Here is a 21,860-nt window from a genome sequence, read left to right on the forward strand (position 1 = left end):
TGCCATCCATGTGGATGTTACTTTGACATGTACCACCTACCTTAGCATTGTTGCAGACCTTCTACACCCTTTCATGGAAACGGTATTCCCTGCTGGCTGTGGCTCTTTCAGCAGATAATGCGCCGCCACAAAGCAAAAATAGTTCAGGAATGGTTTGAGGAGCACAACAACGAGTTTGAGGTGTTGACTCGGCCTCCAAATTCCCCAGATCTCAATCCAATCGAGCATCTGTGGGATGTGCTGAACAAACAAGGCCCCACCTTGCAACTTACAGGACTTAAAGGATCTGCTGCTAACATCTTGGTACCAGATACCACAGCACACCTTCAGGGGTCGAGTGGAGTCCATGCCTCGACGGGTCAGGGCAGTTTTGGCAGCAAAAGGGGGACCAACACAATATTAGGTCATAATGTAATGCCTGATCGCCGTATATTTTCCTAAATAAAGATCCAATGAGATTCAAAGAGTAAGTTTCACTCATTAAATGTAATAACACCCATTTAAAAAGGTAATTGACCACATCAACAGGTGTCTACTGGTAAATACCGTCAGTTTCGGGTGATTTAGAACAAATAGCGTGGAAAGGTTGGTTCAGTCCTTCCTTACAGTAAAGCAGGGGCAGAGTTTGACACGTGTGAACATGGTAAACAACATACATTCCTCCTTCACTTACCGGGAATAACTAACCCGAATGGTTTGACCGGAGAGGCCTGTTGATCTCCTGAATTTGAAGTATGAGCAGAAAACTATTTAGATCACTATTTAGATCTAACCACTAAAGTGGCGTCAGTTCCTCTTTTAAATTCCATTTGCTTGAGCAAAACCATATAAAAGACAAGACAGATGTTTCTTTAAATACAGATATTTGACATCTATATTTTTTATTTAAAGAATTTCATAAATTAAACATCATGTGACGACAGCCACAGCACATTGTTCAATACACAAGTATTTACAGCAAAATTGTTGCGCCAACCCAAGCAAAAATGGCAAGGATTTTATTTTTCATAAAAATGACTGACTGTATCAAAAATACACCCCGAATGCATTACACATTATGTTAGGAGAGGTCCAATTCACATGCATTCAATGTCATCGTCTTTGAACACTTTGAACATGGCAAGGCTGTTTTGGACCTAAACTTTGGTCCACATTTCAAACCAAAATCAAATATGTATTTGTTTGCCACACATAAAGCAGTAAGGCTAATCTCTTTGGTATGAATGATGAAATCAAACAATTAGGAAAAGCTCACTTGGCCCTTTTTTTTTTTTAGTAAACATCAACAGTGGGTTAGTGGTTGAAGCCCTCATGACATTAGTGAACACTTTTGACCTTTGGGAACTTCCAACAAAACGACACATATCTGAGTATTTTCAGCTCTAAGCGTCCTGACAACATTCTTTAAGCCACAGCCCAGGTATTTCGCAAACAATACCGACAGAAACCAAAAGCCACCTGGGTAATGGCTCTGAGGAATCCGTCTAGTGAATTGGTTCATTTAGAGTAAACAGGATCCACAGGAATGCTCCTCTTCTCTTCTGTCGCACCTTCTTTAAGAGTGTGTGATGATAAATGGGAACAGATCCACATGAGCCTCAATTATTGTTAGGGCAGGACTCCCATCAAAAGGCTGGAAAGCAGATCCAGTGTTTTTGAAACCCCTTAGAACAGGGAGAGAATATCACTGTACAGTAAAAACCTGTAAAACCAGGTATCATCGCAGTCTGCTAAGTGACTGCAAGTCCCTCACACTGTCATTAAAGTCAGCCAGAACTTAAAACAACACAAACAGACAAACTAAACGAACACAGTTGGCTGCTTCTGAAACTTCATGAACCACCGAGTGCAAAAATAAATTAGTACGTGGCTGAAAAAAATAAATAATCAGCAATAAATAAAGAAAAGTAACGTTTCCCGCTGTTGCTGCGATGGCTGTAGTCGTGGGAGAATTCACTCATAAAGTAAAACTGCATCAATCCAGGGCTTCTAGAAGCTCAGATCCCAAGTCCATGTGAAACAAAACGAACGTCGAAGGCAGCCAAACAAACCAAAAATAAATAAGGAAGAATCCAGAAGCCAGCGACTGGGGTTCAGTAAGTCCAGTGTAAAATGAAACAGTGTGTGTGACATTTCTGAGTCCAAAGTCCTTCAGGATTTAAAGGCTTGGTTTAATATTGCTTTCCCCTTGCAAATCTCCGATGTCCTCCGAGGTCTCCGTCATCCAAGGGTGCTGCAAAATCTGCTCCAAACTCGGCCGATCATCCGGACTGTACGAAAGGCACCAGCGAATCAGAGACTGGCATTCTGAAATGAAACAGAATAAACATTGAGCAAACCTGCAGTTGTTTACCCAGACATAGTTTATGTACAAATGCAATGGCGGTCAATGGGAACCGAAAATGCTTCTTTAAAGGGATAGTTCATTTCTCACCCACTTGTCATTACAAACCCATAAGACTTTCGTTCATCTTCGGTTTACCACAGCTGATGTGTGAGTGGATGGATGTTTATATGTGAATAAAAAGCCTTACGGGTTTGAAACGACATGAGGGTGTGTAATTACTGACAGAATTTGTATTTTTGTGGGAACTATCCCTTTAAAATATCTAATTTTGTGTTCCACAGAAGTCATACAGGATTGAAACGACATGAGGATGAGTAAATGATGCTAGGAATTTCATTTTTGGGTGGACTATCCTTTTAAAATATCTAATTTTGTGTTCCACAGAAGTCATACAGGATTCAAACGACATGAGAGTGAGTAAATGATGCTAGAATATTCATTTTTGGGTGGACTATCCCTTTAAAATATCTAATTTTGCGTTTCACAGAAGTCATACAGATTTAAAACGTCATGAGGGTGAGTAAATGATGCTAAAATATAAATTTTTGGGTGGACTATCCCTTTAAAATATCTAATTTTGTGTTCCACAGAAGTCATACAGATTTAAAACGTCATGAGGATGAGTAAATGATGCTAAAATATAAATTTTTGGGTGGACTATCCCTTTAAAATATCTAATTTTGTGTTCCACAGAAGTCATACAGATTTAAAACGTCATGAGGATGAGTAAATGATGCTAGGAATTTCATTTTTGGGTGGACTATCCTTTTAAAATATCTAATTTTGTGTTCCACAGAAGTCATACAGGATTCAAACGACATGAGAGTGAGTAAATGATGCTAGAATATTCATTTTTGGGTGGACTATCCCTTTAAAATATCTAATTTTGCGTTTCACAGAAGTCATACAGGATTCAAACGACATGAGGGTGAGTAAATGATGCTAGGAGTTTCATTTTTGGGTGAACTATCCCTTTAAAATATCTAATTTTGTGTTCCACAGAAGTCATACAGATTTAAAACGTCATGAGGATGAGTAAATGATGCTAGAATATTCATTTTTGGGTGGACTATCCTTTTAAAATATCTAATTTTGCGTTCCACAGAAGTCATACAGATTTAAAACGTCATGAGGATGAGTAAATGATGCTAGAATATTCATTTTTGGGTGGACTATCCCTTTAAAATATCTAATTTTGTGTTCCACAGAAGTCATACAGATTTAAAACGTCATGAGGATGAGTAAATGATGCTAGAATATTCATTTTTGGGTGGACTATCCCTTTAAAATATCTAATTTTGCGTTCCACAGAAGTCATACAGATTTAAAACGTCATGAGGGTGAGTAAATGATGCTAGGAATTACATTTTTAGGGAACTATCCCTTTAAAAATATCAAATTTTGCGTTCCACAGAAGTCATACAGGTTTGAAACGTCATGAGGATGAGTAAATGATGCTAGAATATTCATTTTTGGGTGGACTATCCCTTTAAAATATCTAATTTTGCGTTCCACAGAAGTCATACAGATTTAAAACGTCATGAGGGTGAGTAAATGATGCTAGGAATTACATTTTTAGGGAACTATCCCTTTAAAAATATCAAATTTTGTGTTCCACAGAAGTCATACAGGTTTGAGGGTGAGTAAATGATGCTAAAATATTAATTTTTGGGTGGACTATCCCTTTAAGAAAACAGATAGGGTTGATTTGCATTTAATCTTGTTTGAGGGCTCACCTTTTGAGATGCGTTTCATGAAACTCGGAGAGGCTTGTACAATGTCGGCGTCCCGCTCAAAGGGAATGTCTCCACACACCATGTCAAACAGAAGTACGCCCAGTGACCACACAGTGAGCGGACGGGCGCTGTAACGTTGGTGGAGGATCCACTCTGGAGGACTGTAGACTCTGGTACCTAAACAGACAGAGGGGTCACTCAAACCTGATCCACATTCATGTTATGATACGCAGTAACCACTCTAAAGCCGCCTTACCTTCAAAGTCAGTGTAAATGGAGTCCTTCAGTAGAGCTCCAGAACCAAAGTCGATGATTTTGATGTCACCGGTGCGGGTGTCAACAAGGATGTTCTCATCTTTAATGTCCCGATGCACGATTCCCTTGGAGTGGCAGAACTGCAGGGCTTCGATGACTTGTTTGAGGAACCTGAAAAAGACCCGTCTCATCAGTATTGGAGTTTACCGTTAGAGCTCAATGTCATTAGACTGTGTGCTCGTTTCGCACCTCTGTGCCGTGGGCTCATCCAGGGCCCCGCGTTCAGTGATGAAGTCAAACAGGTCTTGGCAATGTTGGGGCTTTTCAAACACAATGAGATATCCCTGACCCGCCATCTCAAACCAGTCGAGCATCCGGATGACCCCGCGGTGACCGGGTACCGACCCTCCACCCAGACACAGGAGGAGAGCGATCTCCATGGGGACTGCGTTTGCTTCACCAGGCTGTGAGAGTTAAAAAACAATCATCATTATTATGTTTATTATGTGTATAGGTGTAAACTCCCTGCACTGCAAAAGCTGCTTTTCTTACTTGGTATTTTTGTCTTGTTTTCAGTCCAAATATCTAAAAAAATCTTACGTTAAGAAGCATTTACTAGACAAGCAAAAGTTTTTGTCTTGTTTTGGGGGAAAATAACTCAAAATTAAGTGAGTTTTTGCTTAAAATAAGCTAAATAATCTGCCAATGGGGTAAGCAAAATAATCTTAATTCAAACAGAAAACAAGATTATTTTTGCTTACCCCATTGGCAGATTATTTAGCTTATTTTAAGCAAAAACTCCCTTAATTTTGAGTTATTTTCCCCCAAAACAAGACAAAAACTTTTGCTTGTCTAGTAAATGCTTCTTAATGTAAGTATTTCTAGATATTTGGACTGAAAACAAGACAAAAATACTAAGTAAGAAAAGCATTTTTTGCAGTGTAGGTTATAAATGTTATTTTTAAAAAGGGGAACTACAATTTCAGGGCACACTATAAATGTACTTTTTGCTTTGAAAACCAAATATATCTAATTAATCAGGTCTATTAAAACTGGTTCTGACACATTAGGGAAAAGCCCACTTAGTTTCCCTTTTTAGTGTTTAGAAAAATCCGAAACGTCACGGATGCGTCACTTTCTGTATTAAGACGATGTTCCAAAATAAAATACAGTAGAGGGCGCTGTTAATCATATTTCTTTTACTTTTTTGGTACGTAGTCTAGTATTAAAGGTCCTTACAAATAAAACTATTAATAATAATCGGTGGAGGGGGAAAAAAACAGAGATTACTCACCAGTTTTGCCCACTGTTGAATTCTGTCACGGGATATTTGTTTAATAGCGACCTAAAATGACAATAAAAGTAAATTAGACGACTATTTTACAAATAAAATATTACATTTTGATATTATTTTCACTCATTTTTACCTGTTGTCCGTCAGAAATGCGATGTCCGGTGAACACAGAACCGAACCCGCCGCTTCCCAAAAGGGTTCCCATCTTATACTGCTTCTCAAAGTGCTCTTTAACTGAAAATAAACACAATAATGTTCAGGAAACAACATAACTAGGAATTAATGAATTACTTTTATTCTAAATTATGCACCTGGGTTTGTTTTTTAATTGTTGAGTAAGTTTAAAATAGTTTTAAAATAAATTCAAATATTGCCATTCAAGAAAAATCGTTATTTTTTTTTTGGTTGTTCGGTATTAATGAACTTACCATTTTTCGCTTTCACTTCTTCCAGCTGGTCCAAACGCAGGTCAACAATACGTTTATCCAACATTTTCAGCTTTTATAAGAATAAAATTAAAACAAATAGCCAAATGATATCTTCAGGTGTCGCCGTGAGCCGCCTCAGCAGTGCATATCCATATCTGTTATGATTCGTCACTGTCCGTTTTCAATTCAAATTCCGCCGTTTTCGGTGAAGCGTCAACGGGAGCTTTCCTTCAAACACTCGCACAGGCTCTGAATATAATCTCTCAGTTTGTTGATGTTTAAGTCTACATGTGTAAACACGCCCACTCTAACGAACCCGCCTACCACGCTTGAGTGTTTTGAACCGACAGCCAATCACAGCGCTGAAACTTTTAAATGAACGCATATTAATGAGCGGTGGAGAGAATTCTAAGAATCGCCACCTCCCATTTTGTCCAACGAACCGAGAGAAAGAGCGCGCGATGACAGAAATACATTTTAGTTTAGTTTTTTAAGGCGTACATTTTGAATTCACCCATGCATTAATGCAGGCATACCAACTTTTACTAGTTGCATTTTAAATAAAAAACATAACATAAACATAACAACTATTCTGAGTAGATATATAGACATTTAAAAAGCAGTAAGACCAAGTGAGTGTCTCATTAAACTGAAATAGATACTAATAATAAATAAATGCTACTAGTACTAAACGAATAGTTGCAAGAGAAAAAAAATGCATTCATTTTGCACGTGAATCTGAACATCAGAATTCGGTTTCTTGACATTGGGCATCAAAATAATACACACTTGTATAATTTATGAATAGCTTAGCCACTAGTGAAGTGGAAAAACATGCTAGTCACTATTGAATTACTTACTAGTAATAAAAAAAGTAGATACTATATAGTGTAGTTGAAGTTAGTCATTTAGGAAAACAAACATTTGCAGACATATATGGATGATCTTAGACCAGTTTGCAGGCAATCATGACTCATGCTGTGCATGTGGGGCAGTCCCATATCAGCTATTTACGAAACCTTATGTGGTTTCACCTCCATGATGATATAAAAAAAAAAAAACGGAACCTTTAATAGATAAATGATAGTGATTGGCAATACTTTACGCAGATGTCAAGACCCGACTTACCAGACTTTAATGTCCTTGCGATCCTTTGAGACTCTGGACTGGCAGATTTCAGCATTGCACTAAAGTTGCATGCATGAAAGACCCTTCCACACACACTTCCAGTCAAATACACACACACACACACACACACACACACACACACACACACACACACACACACACACACACACACACACACACACACACACACACACACACACACACACACACACACACACACACACACACACACACACACACACACACACACACACACACACACACACACACACACACACACACACACACACACACACACACACACACACACACACACACACACACACACACACACACACACACACACACACACACACACACACACACACACACACACACACACACACACACACACACACACTCTTTAATAAAACAATTTTCCACAGATTTGTGGAGGTCAAAAAGGACAAACTCACATAAATCTAAGACACTATAGTGACTGTTATATTTCGTCTTATAAAAGTATTTGGGTAACACTTTACAGTAAGGTTCATTAGTTAACATGAACTAATAATGAACTGCACTTATAAAGCATTTATTTATCTTTGTTAATTTCAACATTTACTAATGCATCAGAGGTGGACAAAGTACACAAGTAAAATTAAAAGTACCACTGGTCAAATATTACTCTGTTACGTGAAAGTTGTACAAACTGATTTTTACGGAAGTAAAAGTACAGAAGTACTTGTTTTTAAAAGTACTTAAGTATCAAAGTAAAGTTACTTTTTTATGTCAACGCATTATTTTATTGTTGTATGAATGCACACGCTGTGCCATCATGGTTGTGTGATGCTCCATCCAACATGCTAGCATACGACTATCTTGAACTCATTTCAATACTTGTTTAAAAGTTACAAAGCTGCTGCAATGTAAAAAAAAATCCAACACACAAAAATGTAGGCTAATGATTATGTGGACAAATAAATGCAAAACAGTTGGCTTAACCAGTGAAAAGAAGTTGGTTCAACAATTGTTGGACCAACCTAGTATTAATTGTAAATTCGATTTGTAATTGCAAGTTAACAAGCATACAAGTTGCAACAAGTTAACAATGCATTCTGGGTACATCATGCAAAACTCATCCATGGCTCCCAGAATGCATTGCGGCATGAAGCATGATACCATTGTTGAGATTCATAGGCTGATTCTTGATGTCAGTGGGAGTAAATCTCACAGGAGGTCAAAATTGGTTTTAAACCTTATTCAGCTTTTCTGATTAAAATTGTACTGGATATTTTCTAGAATCACAATAAAAGTATATAGCTCATATTAAACTCAGTCATTAAATCAGTGAATTAAACCACTACACAATGGTTATATTCTTATTCAGCAGCCAGAGAAACACTAATATTAAAAAGTCATCAAAACTGCCCAACTAAAGAAAACACTGATCACCATGATGGTGACATAAAAAACACAAAATAAAAAAAACGATAAAAACTCAATCAGCTGAACAAAATATCTTAAATTGGGAGACATGTGACCTTACTCAGTTAACTGAGTTGAGTGAACTACTTTGTGTAAAAGTTGAGTAAACTCAAAAACGCTACAATTTTAAGTTATGTCAACTTTTCTTTTTTTTACAGTGTGTCACTTTAAGGCCGAATGCACTGATCCAATACACGGATACACATCTGATATTCTCCCAAATCAACTTTGTAAATGTTCTTAATACTTGCCAAAACTGACATTTTGACATTATTTTGTGTGTATTGGTCACATCAGTTCGGACTGGATCTCTCCCCAAATCGTCCCTCCCTAACATTTTCGTTTCGTTTTTATTTGTTGAGGGACATTTCAATAGAAATTTTAATAGTTTTTGTCATTCAAAACTGGTATTATTTAGTTGTCGTCTCGTTTTCGTCTGTGATTTTTTTTTTTATTCGTCAACAAAATTAACACTGCAATACTGAAACTTCAGATAAAAAAATAAAATAAAAAAAATTCACAATTTCCATTTCAAGCACACCTCCATATTCTTCCGCAGGTTGGACGGCGAGTTTTTGAAAGCTGTGATATGGTTCATTTTAGGCAAACGTTTAAAACCAAACTTTTCAGAAAACCTAAACTTTCTAAGTGTAGCCAATGGTGTGCGCACTGTGCCGAGGAACTGTCGTCCATTTTGCAATCAGCTGATCAGTGTTCAAAAAATGCTGGGAAATCGTTGAACTTCAAAGTTATTACTGACTTCAATGACCTTGATAGAAATGTAGTGGAGTGAAAAGTACGATATTTGTCTTTCAAATGTAGTGAAGTAAAAGTCTTCCAGAAAAAATAATACTTCAGTACAGATAGATACACAAAAAGTGTACTTAAGTACTCAAGTAAATGTACTTAGTTACTGTCGTTAACATTAGTTAATGCACTGTGAACTAACATCAACAGCTGGATTTTTATGAACTAACGTTAACAAAGAGGAACTAATGCTGAACAGATGTGTTGTTCATGGCTAGTTCATGTTAACTAATGTAACCTTATTGTAAAGTGTTACCAGTCTTTTCATATTTCAGAATGACAGTGATGCATCAGAACATGAGTGTGCTGTCATTCTCTCATCCAACATCATATGGTGCGTCCTCGGATGTTTTAAACAGTATTCAAATAGTTCTACTGCACCATCTGCTCCAATTCCCAAAAAAATAGTTGAAGTTAGTTGTGCAAGTAATTATGCATAATCCATAAGTTCACGAGAAACATAAATGATGTTAGTGAAATGTCACAAAAAGGACGCCAACAATGAAGCACATTTCTTCAGAAAGTTCTTTTTTTATTCCAAGAAAAAAAAAGAGCATTTTCATCCCAAACAAGAAAATAAAACAAGGTTATATTAATCAATTATTAAGTATGACTTTTTTCAATAACTTTTTAATTTCCCCCGTGTATTCAATAATGATATCAGTCATGTTTATTTTCACATGCACCTACAGAAGTCCAATGATGATGATGATGATGATGATGATGATGATGATGAGAAAGAAAAGGAGTGGTTAGGCGAGTATCACAACAATGGGCCATTACTGCTGGATGGCTGAGGCCAGTGATGGACTGATGGATGGATGGGTGAAGGAAAGGAAGGACAGTGTGAACTGCATGATTGGTTTGATCCCCGTGTATCTGCCTCCTGCTTCGGTTGCAGACCGTGCCTCGACCCTCCTTTATCAACTGCCATCAGGAGAAGGTTCTCTATGCGTGGCGTTTTTCTTCATGCTATCGAGGTATTCCTGTTGTGAAACGGCCAAGACGGACGCCAATATCTCATCGTCTTCCCAGTCTGTTAGGCCTATTGCAAAACGAGAGCAACAAAACATATTATACACACTTACAAGTCGTGACTTTCGTGTCTACATTTCTTTACAAATGTAAAATGTATTTATTTCAATAGACCCTTTTCACATTTCCGGGTTTCTCAGAGCGGAAGTCGTCATAGTTGGGTTAAATATTGTAGCTGTGAATGAGAGAATACATTAAATATTTTTTTTGTGTGCCCATTTGCTCGCATAGCAAAAGAAAAACGCCACAACTTTCAAAAAGAGGGAAAAAATAGAGCGAGATTGATAACGGCAGCGAAAAGAGAGAAATATGTTCATTTTTACCATCACTCCCGTAGACGCCATTACTAAACACCCTCACAGCAGCGGTAACTTTTTGATTGTAATTTGATGCAAAAGTACTAAAATACAAAGTATTAGTGTTATAAATGTACATATATATTTTTAAAAATGATAATACAAAAAACGTTGCAGGATTTACGATATTGATGACGCTGTGAAAAGGTGTCCAACATACATTGGAACTTCATAAAAAGGATGTCTTGAATTGTTTTGATGCCTTTATTATTACTCCTAAATGTGCAAACCAGCAATAATAGGTGTGGCCAGGCTTTTGTAGACTGATCCATTACTAGAGTTCAATTTGTGAAAAACATTCACTCCCTATTTGCACCTTCTTAAGTTCTTAGCCGAAACAAAGCCGCTGTCAACAGTGGCTGGGGTGTGCCGATACTCCGCTACAATCAAGTGTGTTTAACGGCACATAATAACCGTGCACGCTGAGTCCTGGGTGCGTTTCGCAGCTGAATCACATGGATCACATCACAGGTTGAAGCCGTGTGAGATGCATGAGGAAGGCGGGCGAGCGCCGTGATTAACATGAGCATTCCTGAGCCCTAGATTCTTTCATACTGAATCAGGCAGGACAGCGAGACGAGTTGGCAAGCATGATTCCTCTTCCTCACCGAAAGCAGTAGGGGACATCTCTTGCATAATGGCCCGATAGCCCAGCGCTGGATACAGAGACACCAGAGAAGACGAGGTGGGTCTGTCTGGTCCAACGCAAGCCTGGTTACTGGGACCTGAACAGCGAGACGGAACGCAGGAAATCTTTAATTTGAAAGAGTTTCTATCTGTGTGGCTTCCCCTGCAAAGTGGTTTTGAGTGAATTTCACAAAAAGACGGAAACATTTTACCCCACAAAATGATTGCATTGTGAACTTATTTTTATTCAATCGTTTAGCCGCACATTTGTATTACTGTAATGCATCTTTGATGCTTTAGTTACCATTGTTCTTAATGATAGTTCTCATTTTATTTGCATTATTGTTACACAGTACCACAATAGTTGCTGTAATGCTGTTTTGATATTAATATTTCATATATTTTTATGTTTATGTTTATATACACTACCATTCAAAAATCTTGGGTTAGTTACATTTTTTTTTATACTTTTATTAAAGGGTTAGTTCACCCAAAAATGAGTTCACCCGAACCTCTGTTCATCTTCAGAACACAAATGAAGATATTTGTGTTGAAATCCGATGGCTCCGTGACGCCTGCATAGCCGGCAATGACATTTCCTCTCTCAAGATCCATTAATGTACCAAAAACATATTTAAATCAGTTCATGTGAGTACAGTGGCTCAATATTAATATTATAAAGCGATGAGAATATCTTTGGTGCGCCAAAAAAACGAAATAACGACTTCTATAGTGATAACCGTTTTCAAAACACTGCTTCATGAAGCTTTGGAGCGTATCGAATCAGCATATCGAATCATGTTCGGAGCGATATGAATCAGTGAGTTGAATCATGATTTGGAGCGTTATGAATCAGCATATCGAATCATGTTCGGAGCGATATGAATCAGTGAGTTGAATCATGATTCAGAGCGTTATGAATCAGCGTATCGAATCATGACTCGGAGCGTTATGAATCAGTGTATCGAATCATGACTCTGAGCGTTATGAATCAGTGAGTTGAATCATGATTCGGAGTGTTATGAATCAGTGTATCGAATGACTCGGAGCGTTATGAATCAGTGTGTTGAATCATGATTTGGAGCGTTATGAATCAGCATGTTGAATCATGATTCGGAGTGTTATGAATCAGTGTATCGAATCATGATTCGGAGTGTTATGAATCAGTGTATCGAATCATGATTCTGAGCATTATGAATCAGTGAGTTGAATCAAAATTCGGAGCGTTATGGATCAGCATATCGAATCATGATTCGGACTGTTATGAATCAGCGTATCGAATGACTCGGAGCGTTATGAATCAGTGAGTTGAATCATGATTCGGAGCGTTATGAATCAGTGAGTTGAATCATGATTCGGAGCGTTATGAATCAGCATATCGAATCATGTTCGGAGCGATATGAATCAGCGTATTGAATCATGTTCGGAGCGATATGAATAAGCGTATCGAATCATGTTCGGAGTGATATGAATCAGTGAGTTGAATCATGATTCGGAGCGTTATGAATCAGTGAGTTTAAATCATGATTTGGAGCGATATGAATCAGTATATCGAATCATGTTCGGAGCGATATGAATCAGCGTATTGAATCATGTTCGGAGCGATATGAATCAGCGTATTGAATCATGTTCGGAGCGATATGAATCAGCGTATTGAATCATGTTCGGAGCGATATGAATAAGCGTATCGAATCATGATCGGAGCGATATGAATCAGTGAGTTGAATCATGATTCGGAGCGTTATGAATCAGTGAGTTTAAATCATGATTTGGAGCGATATGAATCAGTATATCGAATCATGTTCGGAGCAATATGAATCAGCATATTGAATCATGTTCGGAGCGATATGAATCAGCGTATTGAATCATGTTCGGAGCGATATGAATCAGCGTATTGAATCATGTTCGGAGCGATATGAATCAGCGTATTGAATCATGTTCGGAGCGATATGAATCAGCGTATTGAATCATGATTCGGATCGAGTGTCAAACCACCAAACTGCTGAAATCGCGCACCAAACCGTGTTTTGAAATCGATCATCACTATGTAAGTCGTTATTTAGTTTCTTTTGGGGCACCAAAAATATTCTTGTCACTTTACAATATTAATATTGAACCACTGTACTCACATGAACTGATTTAAATATGTTTTTAGTACATTAATGGATCTTGAGAGAGTAAATGTCATTGCTGGCTATGCAGGCGTCACTGAGCCATCGGATTTCAAAGATGAACGGAGGTCTTGCGGGTGTGGAACGACATGAGGGTGAGGAATAAATGACATTATTCTCATTTTTGGGTGAACTAACCCTTTAAGCAAGGATGCAATAAATTGATGCAAAAGTGACAAGACATTTATAATCTTAAAGTAGATTTATATTTCAAATTAAAAAAACGTTCTATTCATCAAAGATTTTTGAGCAGCAATCATCATATTAGAGTGATTTCTGAAGGATCATGTGACTGAAGAGTAATTGCAATCATGGGAATACATTATTATTTGTTTTAAACTTAAATTTTTAAATTGTAAAAATATTTCACCATATATTAGAGACTTGTCAAAAAATCTTGTCAACCCCAACAAATTTTGCGCAATATAATTTCTTATTTTATTCCTTTAGATTTCGGGGGGAAATCCGACCCAGACAAGTTCCAGAGATTCACCCTTATAACCAGTTTAATAATCCGTGAACCTCATGTGTCATTTATCGCATACATTGGCTCGCTGAAGGAAATGCATCATACGGTTAACAGTTTTAATGACACCGTCATTATTGCAAAAGACTGATAACAGACCTGGTGCACAGGGTGATGGGGGTTTGGGTAGTGCGAGGGCCGCTCCGGCCGGGGACGGGGGCTTTGCGGGTGTGTCCAAATGCAACGGATCAGGAATCTCCGGAGAGGGGGCGGAGCTGCGTTGCCGTGGAGATCGGGCATTCCATTCTTCCAAACCACTGGAGGCCGCAGCCGTGGCAGAGCTGCACGTAGCACTGGCCTTACGAGGCTGAGGGAACAGGCAATTTGAATGTTTCGTCACTCAAAGCATTCCTACATAAGGACATTTAGGTTTGCGTACAATCCTTTATCTCTGTTTGATGTGACAATATTCAATGCAGAAGCACATTTTCAACACTTTCTCTCTGATAGGCTGCTGTCAGTCAGAAAAACTGATTTAGAAGAAAGCCTATTGTTTCTGTGAAGAAGGGTCTTGTTCACAGCTGGTTTAAGTGTGAAAACACAAACCACACAGTCTGCACATCTTGGCGAAACTGATCAGGCTAGGTTTGCCTTCACCAATGAAGTAGTCATCGCCGCTTACGTGTGACTTTGAAAATAATTCCAGTGCAATCAGCGTTTTAAAAAAGAGAGATTCGTTTATGACGCAATTATCACACGTCAAATACCCGATTCCTACCGACAGTCTTTCTATCAGGAATTGAACTAAAGATTCTGACTGAATGAGACATGATGTTGGGTAGTTAGTAGGGGTGTAACGGTACACAAAACTGACAGTTCGGTCGTACCTCGGTTTTGAAGTCACGGTTCGGTACAGCAGTTTTACAAAATTGCTTTTTATTTATTTTTTATTAAACAGTGATTTACTGGGAAAAAAGTGTCTGTCCTTAAATTAATTAAATTATAACTAAACGTTTATTGAAGATATTGCTGTAAACTATATAGGGAGCCCTTACTTGCACATTAATATTAAAGGTTAACCACAGAGCCCAAACTATTAGCCTAAATTCAGTTGCTATTTATTTTTAGATATAATAATCAACACTCAAATAACACCGTACGCAAACATGTAAACTTCACATAAGGCAGTTTTTGCAATAACTTCTAAATCTAATTATAAAATAGTTTTTTAATCCAATTCGTTGTTGAAATATAATCATTTTTACACAGTGTCTGTCATTTTCATGACAGGTTTATTTAAACACACATTAATAATCCAGACATCACTAACAGGTTCAGTAGAATATGATGAATATAACGGCTAATATAGTGCATATATTTAGCAAAATAGTTGATTTCTCTAGTGAATAAAATTATGTGGACACTGAATGACTTCTGAGGTAAATGTGATGCTACATAACATTGTTTACAAGCAGTTATATTGACGTCTTTCCGCCGTTGAAACACTGACTGAGCGATTACACCACATGTGATACGTGACAGTAATGTCTCAACATACCTTCAGATGTTCATTCATGTTTATTCTTTAGGAAGAGATGATCGATCGCGTTCACAGATGATCGTGTTCACGCGCGCCAGCTTGAACTGTGATCACTGATCAGTCACACCACATTAAAGAGCGTCAAAACGGCATTTATCGTTTTAATTTTCGTGATAAAATGGTCTGAATACTTAATATGTTCGTGTGGGAACTCAGATTGAAGTGTGTTCCGCGCTTAAAACAAGCCGACTGTTAACTGTTAAAGACTGTACACGCGTGCACCGAACCGGTTCGGTACGAATACGTATACCGTTACACCCCTAGTAGTTAGTAGGATTAGCATGTCCCACACCTGTCGTGCCTGTTTCTCCTGGTCTCGAAGCCACTGTAAGTATGATTCCCTGGCCACTTGCTCCTCTATAGCCTCATTGGTGGCTTCCCAATCCGTGGCCCTCTTCTTGTCCTCCAGCATCTGTTGCTCAATCCAGGATTCCTCTGACGTTTTAATTGCATTCTTCATGAGTGACTGGTCTGCAAACTGCATAGAGAGAGAGAGAGAGAGAGAGAGAGAGAGAGAGAGAGAGAGAGAGAGAGAGAGAGAGAGAGAGAGAGAGAGAGAGAGAGAGAGAGAGAGAGAGAGAGAGAGAGAGAGAGAGAGAGAGAGAGAGAGAGAGAGAGAGAGAGAGAGAGAGAGAGAGAGAGAGAGAGAGAGAGAGGAATGGTTAAAGGCCACAGTTTTGCCCCTCAGGTGACAGGTGAGAATGTCTCCTAAAGAGAAGGTGAATTGTGGGAAGAGGAAAAACAAGCTAAATGCAAATAAAGCAATAAATCTTTTTAGTGTTGATGATACTCATTCCAAAAAAGGGATTTTGATTTTGCATTCTGATTGGACTAGGTGCATTAGACAGCAACCAGAAACGCCCGTATTTCAACATTAAAAACCCATTGGCGAGTGCTGAACTTCTATCAAGCCAATTACAACAAAAATAGTGTGCAAGCTTACTATGATTACTCAAATCAATCTGTCATTTTGTTTGTAAGAGAAATTAACGGGTTAAAGGCCACAGTGTTGCCCCCTCAGGGGACAGGTGAGAATGCCTCCTGAGGAGGAGCTTATTAGAGGAAAATGCAAATTGGAAAAATTGTTGAGCTAAATGCAAATTGAGTCTATTTTAAAGGGATAGTTCACCCAAAAATGAAAATTACCCCATGATTTACTCTCCCTCAAGCCATCCTAGGAGTATATGACATTCTTCTTTCAGACTAATTATATAAAAATGTCCTGGCTCTTCCAAGCTTTATAATGGCAGTGACTTGATGGGTCATTTTTGAAGTCTATCAAAAATGACCCATCAAGTCATTGAAATACAGAACACATCTCAAAAACAGAAGGTTTTAACTGCATTCTGATTAGATGAGCTGCATTGACAACCATAAACCACCTACATTCAGGCTAACAAACTTCATTATACAACTCTCCAGAATACTTGATTCTGATTAGTCAGTCACAGCACTCGATGGATGGACAGTTAGACAGACGGATAGACGATAGAACGATAGATAGATAGACAGATAGATAGATAGATAGATAGATAGATAGATAGATAGATAGATAGATAGAACGATAGATAGAACGATAGATAGATAGATAGATAGATAGATAGATAGATAGATAGATAGACAGATAGATAGATAGATAGATAGATAGATAGATAGATAGATAGATAGATAGATAGATAGATAGATAGATAGATAGATAGATAGATAGATAGATAGATAGATAGATAGATAGATAGATAGATAGATAGATATAACAATAGATAGAATGATATATTACAGACAGACAGAACGATAGATAGATAGACAGACAGACAGAACGATAGACAGACAGACAGACAGACAGACAGACAGACAGACAGACAGACAGACAGACAGACAGACAGACAGACAGACAGACAGACAGACAGACAGACAGACAGACAGACAGACAGACAGACAGACAGACAGACAGACAGACAGACAGACAGATAGATAGATAGATAGATAGATAGATAGATAGATAGATAGATAGATAGATAGATAGATAGATAGATAGATAGATAGATAGATAGATAGATAGATAGATAGATAGACAGACAGACAGATAGACCGACAGATAGATAGAACTATAGACAGAACGATAGACAGACAGACAGACAGACAGATAGATAGATAGATAGATAGAACTATAGATAGATAGACAGACAGACAGACAGACAGACAGACAGACAGGCAGGCAGGCATGAATCCAGCTCTTGGACTGGTCTCATAAACAGGGCTGTGCATGTCTGTTCCCTGATTTCAAGATGCATCTCTTTTCTTCTTGTGTAAGAGACAGAGCTAGACTACATGTCCTCTGCTCTGGAACAGTGCACTGGTGTCGGGACAGCGTACTGGCTCACTCCCCGTCTGTCCAGACTGTTGTGCTAAACTAACTGACCGTAATATGGGGGAGCTCTAGGATGAAACGTTCTTGATCACTTCAAGTGGCTGAGATACAAACCAGCACATACATACATACATACTTTAGAAGTGCGATAATGGAAATAATCACATCAGTGTTCCTTCTGAGAAACAAATTAGTCGGAGAGCTCCATCACGCACACACACACACACACACACACACTGCAGCACTGTTTTTGATAGGAAGGTATGATCTGCCTTTGTTCTGCTCCGCTTAAATTATCACAAGGCATGTGGCACGTAAACAAAACAGTGTGCTGTTAATGGGGCTCCCCTGAAAACCACCGACATGTGGAATGTTTCCCCCCTCTCTCCGCCCAGAGCAGTCAGGGAAATGGGACACTGCAGGTCACACTTTGTTGTCTCTTTGTGGCTTTGATGACGGCTGTCTCCAAACTCAGACTGCGGATCAGCTGACGGAACTGCCTGAGTGAATGGGAGGAAAACTCTGACGAGACGATATTTTCAATGGACTTCCCAATTCACAAACCCACAAAGACTGTGTTGCACACTCCTGAGTAGAAAATACAGGACATCGCTGCAGGCAGTTTCATTAAAAAAATACACCAAAAGTATTGGGACACCCCTCCAAATCATTGCATTCAGGTGTTCCAATCACTTCCATGGCCACAGGTGTATTAAATCAAGCACTAGGCATGCAGACGCTTCTACACACATTTGTGAAAGAACGAGTCGCTCTCAGGAGCTCAACTGTGCAATAAGTCCATTCATGAAATTTCCTCACTACTAAATATTCCACGGTCAACTGTTATTGGTGTTATAACAAAGTGGAAGCAATTGGGAACAACAGCAACTCGGCCACGAAGTGGTAGGCCATGTAAAATCACAGAGCGGGGTCAGCACATGCTGAGGGTCACAGTGCGCAGAAGTCACCAACTTTCTGCAGGGTCAATAGCTACTGACCTCTAAACTTTGTGTGGCCTTCAGATTAGCTCAAGAACAGTGTGTAGGGGTTTCCATGGCCGAGCAGCTCATCCAAGCCTTACATCACCAAGTGCAATGCAAAGCGTGGGATGCAGTGGGGTAAAGCACGCCGCCACTGGACTCTAGAGTAGTGGAGACGTGTTCTCTGGAGTGACCAATCACGCTTCTCTGTCTGGCAATCTGATGGACGAGTCTGGGTTAGGCGTTTGCCAGGAGAACGGGACTTTCCTGACTGCATTGTGTCACGTGTAAAGTTTGGTGGAGGGGGGAATATAGTGTGTGGTTGTTTTTCAGGGTTGGGCTTGGCCCCTTAGTTCCAGTGAAAGGAACTCTTAATGCGTCAGCATACCAAGACATTTTAGACAATTTCATGCTCCCAATTTTGTGGGAACAATTTGGGGACGGCCCCTTCCTGATCAAACATGACTGCGCACCAGTGCACAAAGCAAGGTCCATAAATAAAGACATGGATGAGCGAGTTTGGTGTGGAGGAACTTGACTGGCCTGATCTCAACCCGATAGAACACCTTTGGGATGAATTAGAGCGGAGACTGAGAGCCAGGCCTTCTCGTCCAACATCAGTGCCTGACCTCACAAATGCGCTACTAGAAGAATGATCAAAAATTCCCATGAACACACTCCTAAACCTTGTGGAAAGCCTTCCCAGAAGAGTTGAAGCTGTTAGAGCTGCAAAGGGTTGGCCAACTCCATATTAAACCCTACGGATTAAGAATGGGATGTCATTAAAGTTCATGTGCATGTAAAGGCAGACGTCCCAAAACTTTTGGCAATATAGTGTATATTATTACGTGACATTTTTTAAAATTATAATTATGTAAAAAATGGCTGTTCTTGCACAGGCAGATGGAGGTGTACGTGAAGGAATACACATAGACAATAGTAACACCAAAGTGTCGAACTCAGAGGGGTCAACCAGAGCAGTTTGCATACTTCACACTGAAAATACAGCACAGACGCAAACAATCACCAGCTATTCTCACTTAAATGATACTTCCAATCCCTCAGTAAACAGATTATTTTATCTTACAAAAAGTGTTGTGAATCTGTCATGTAATAAGTTTGAGTTGGACATTAAAAAAGAAATGTAGTACATACAGAGCTCCTACTGTGCTTGATGGGCGTCACTCACTGCCAAAGACTACCGAACCATTCAGGATGTGCACCAATGGTTCAAACATAGTACCATGAAGATGGTGCGAGTATAAAGATGATAATGCACCAATACACACACAGCAAGACTTGAGACAGAGCGGTTTGATGAACATGAAAGTGAAGTTGAACATCTCCCATGAACTGCACAGTCACTAGACCTGAATATTATTGAGCCACTTTGGGATGTTTTGGAGGAGTGAGTCAGTAAATGTTTTCCTCCACCAGCATCACGTATTGACGTGGCCACTGTTCTGGAGGAGAAATGGGTCAAAGTCCCTGCAGGACTGGTATCTGTCATTCCCAAAACCAATTGGTGCTGTATTTACTGCAAAAGGAGGCCCTGCACCAGACTAATAAATTAATGTGTTTGAAAACCAAGTGTTTTAGGTGTTTCAGTTTCATTGTCTTGCCCCTGCATGTACATGTACACTCACCTAAAGGATTATTAGGAACACCATACTAATACTGTTTTTGACCCCCTTTCGCCTTCAGAACTGCCTTAATTCTACGTGGCATTGATTCAACAAGGTGCTGAAAGCATTCTTTAGAAATGTTGGCCCATATTGATAGGAAAGCATCTTGCAGTTGATGGAGATTTGTGGGATGCACATCCAGGGCACGAAGCTCCCGTTCCACCACATCCCAAAGATGCTCTATTGGGTTGAGATCTGGTGACTGTGGGGGCCATTTTAGTCCAGTGAACTCATTGTCATGTTCAAGAAACCAATTTGAAATGATTCGAGCTTTGTGACGGTGCATTATCCTGCTGGAAGTAGCCATCAGAGGATGGGGACATGGTGGTCATAAAGGGATGGACATGGTCAGAAACAATGCTCAGGTAGGCCGTGGTATTTAAACCATGACCAATTGGCACTAAGGGGCCTAAAGTGTGCCAAGAAAACATCCCCCACACCATTACAACACCACCACCAGCCTGCACAGTGGTAACAAGGCATGATGGATCCATGTTCTCATTCTGTTTACGCCAAATTCTGACTCTACCATCTGAATGTCTCAACAGAAATCGAGACTCATCAGACCAGGCAACATTTTTCCAGTCTTCAACTGTCCAATTTTGGTGAGCTTGTGCAAATTGTAGCCTCTTTTTCCTATTTGTAGTGGAGATGAGTGGTACCCGGTGGGGTCTTCTGCTGTTGTAGCCCATCCGCCTCAAGGTTGTGCGTGTTGTGGCTTCACAAATGCTTTGCTGCATACCTCGGCTGTAACGAGTGGTTATTTCAGTCAAAGTCAGCCCATTCTCCTCTGACCTCTAGCATCAACAAGGCATTTTCGCCCACAGGACTGCCGCATACTGGATGTTTTTCCCTTTTCACACCATTCTTTGTAAACCCTAGAAATGGTTGTGCGTGAAAATCCCAGTAACTGAGCAGATTGTGCAATACTCCAATAACCAACAACCATGCCACGCTCAAAATTGCTTAAATCCCCTTTCTTTCCCATTCTGACATTCAGTTTGGAGTTCAGGAGATTGTCTTGACCAGGACCACACCCTTAAATGCATTGAAGCAACTGCCGTGTGATTGGTTGATTAGATAATTGCATTAATGAGAAATTGAACAGGT

The 21,860-nt window shown here is 39.3% G+C and overlaps 2 protein-coding genes across 5 annotated transcripts in view; both read right to left on the minus strand.

The window, feature by feature from the left end:
* Positions 1 to 853: 853 nt before the first annotated feature.
* On the minus strand, positions 854 to 6,317 carry pim2 (Pim-2 proto-oncogene, serine/threonine kinase). The gene is made up of 7 exons (XM_079826545.1): positions 6,061 to 6,317; positions 5,766 to 5,866; positions 5,633 to 5,683; positions 4,588 to 4,802; positions 4,340 to 4,509; positions 4,084 to 4,260; positions 854 to 2,307 (listed from the first exon to the last, which is right to left on the minus strand). Exons 1-7 carry the CDS (start codon positions 6,122 to 6,124, stop codon positions 2,159 to 2,161), a joined length of 927 nt encoding a protein of 308 aa, XP_079682671.1. The 5' UTR covers positions 6,125 to 6,317; the 3' UTR covers positions 854 to 2,158.
* A 3,653-nt stretch (positions 6,318 to 9,970) lies between these two features.
* The window catches only part of otud5a (OTU deubiquitinase 5a), a 55,120-nt gene continuing 43,230 nt past the window's right edge, over positions 9,971 to 21,860 (minus strand). For 2 of the 4 annotated variants that reach the window (XM_079827000.1, XM_079827001.1), the window contains exons 6-9: positions 16,010 to 16,195; positions 14,277 to 14,484; positions 11,462 to 11,578; positions 9,971 to 10,507 (exon numbers count right to left, since the gene is read on the minus strand). In XM_079827000.1, the coding sequence (XP_079683126.1) occupies positions 10,386 to 10,507; positions 11,462 to 11,578; positions 14,277 to 14,484; positions 16,010 to 16,195 (633 nt within the window). In that variant the 3' untranslated portion in view covers positions 9,971 to 10,385. The remainder of the gene's footprint in view (positions 10,508 to 11,461; positions 11,579 to 14,276; positions 14,485 to 16,009; positions 16,196 to 21,860) is intronic. The other 2 variants (XM_079827002.1, XM_079827003.1) reach the window with 1 other exon arrangement.

Source organism: Gobio gobio (genome assembly GCF_949357685.1).
Source record: "Gobio gobio genome assembly, chromosome: 10".
NCBI classification, from domain to species: Eukaryota; Metazoa; Chordata; class Actinopteri; order Cypriniformes; family Gobionidae; genus Gobio; species Gobio gobio.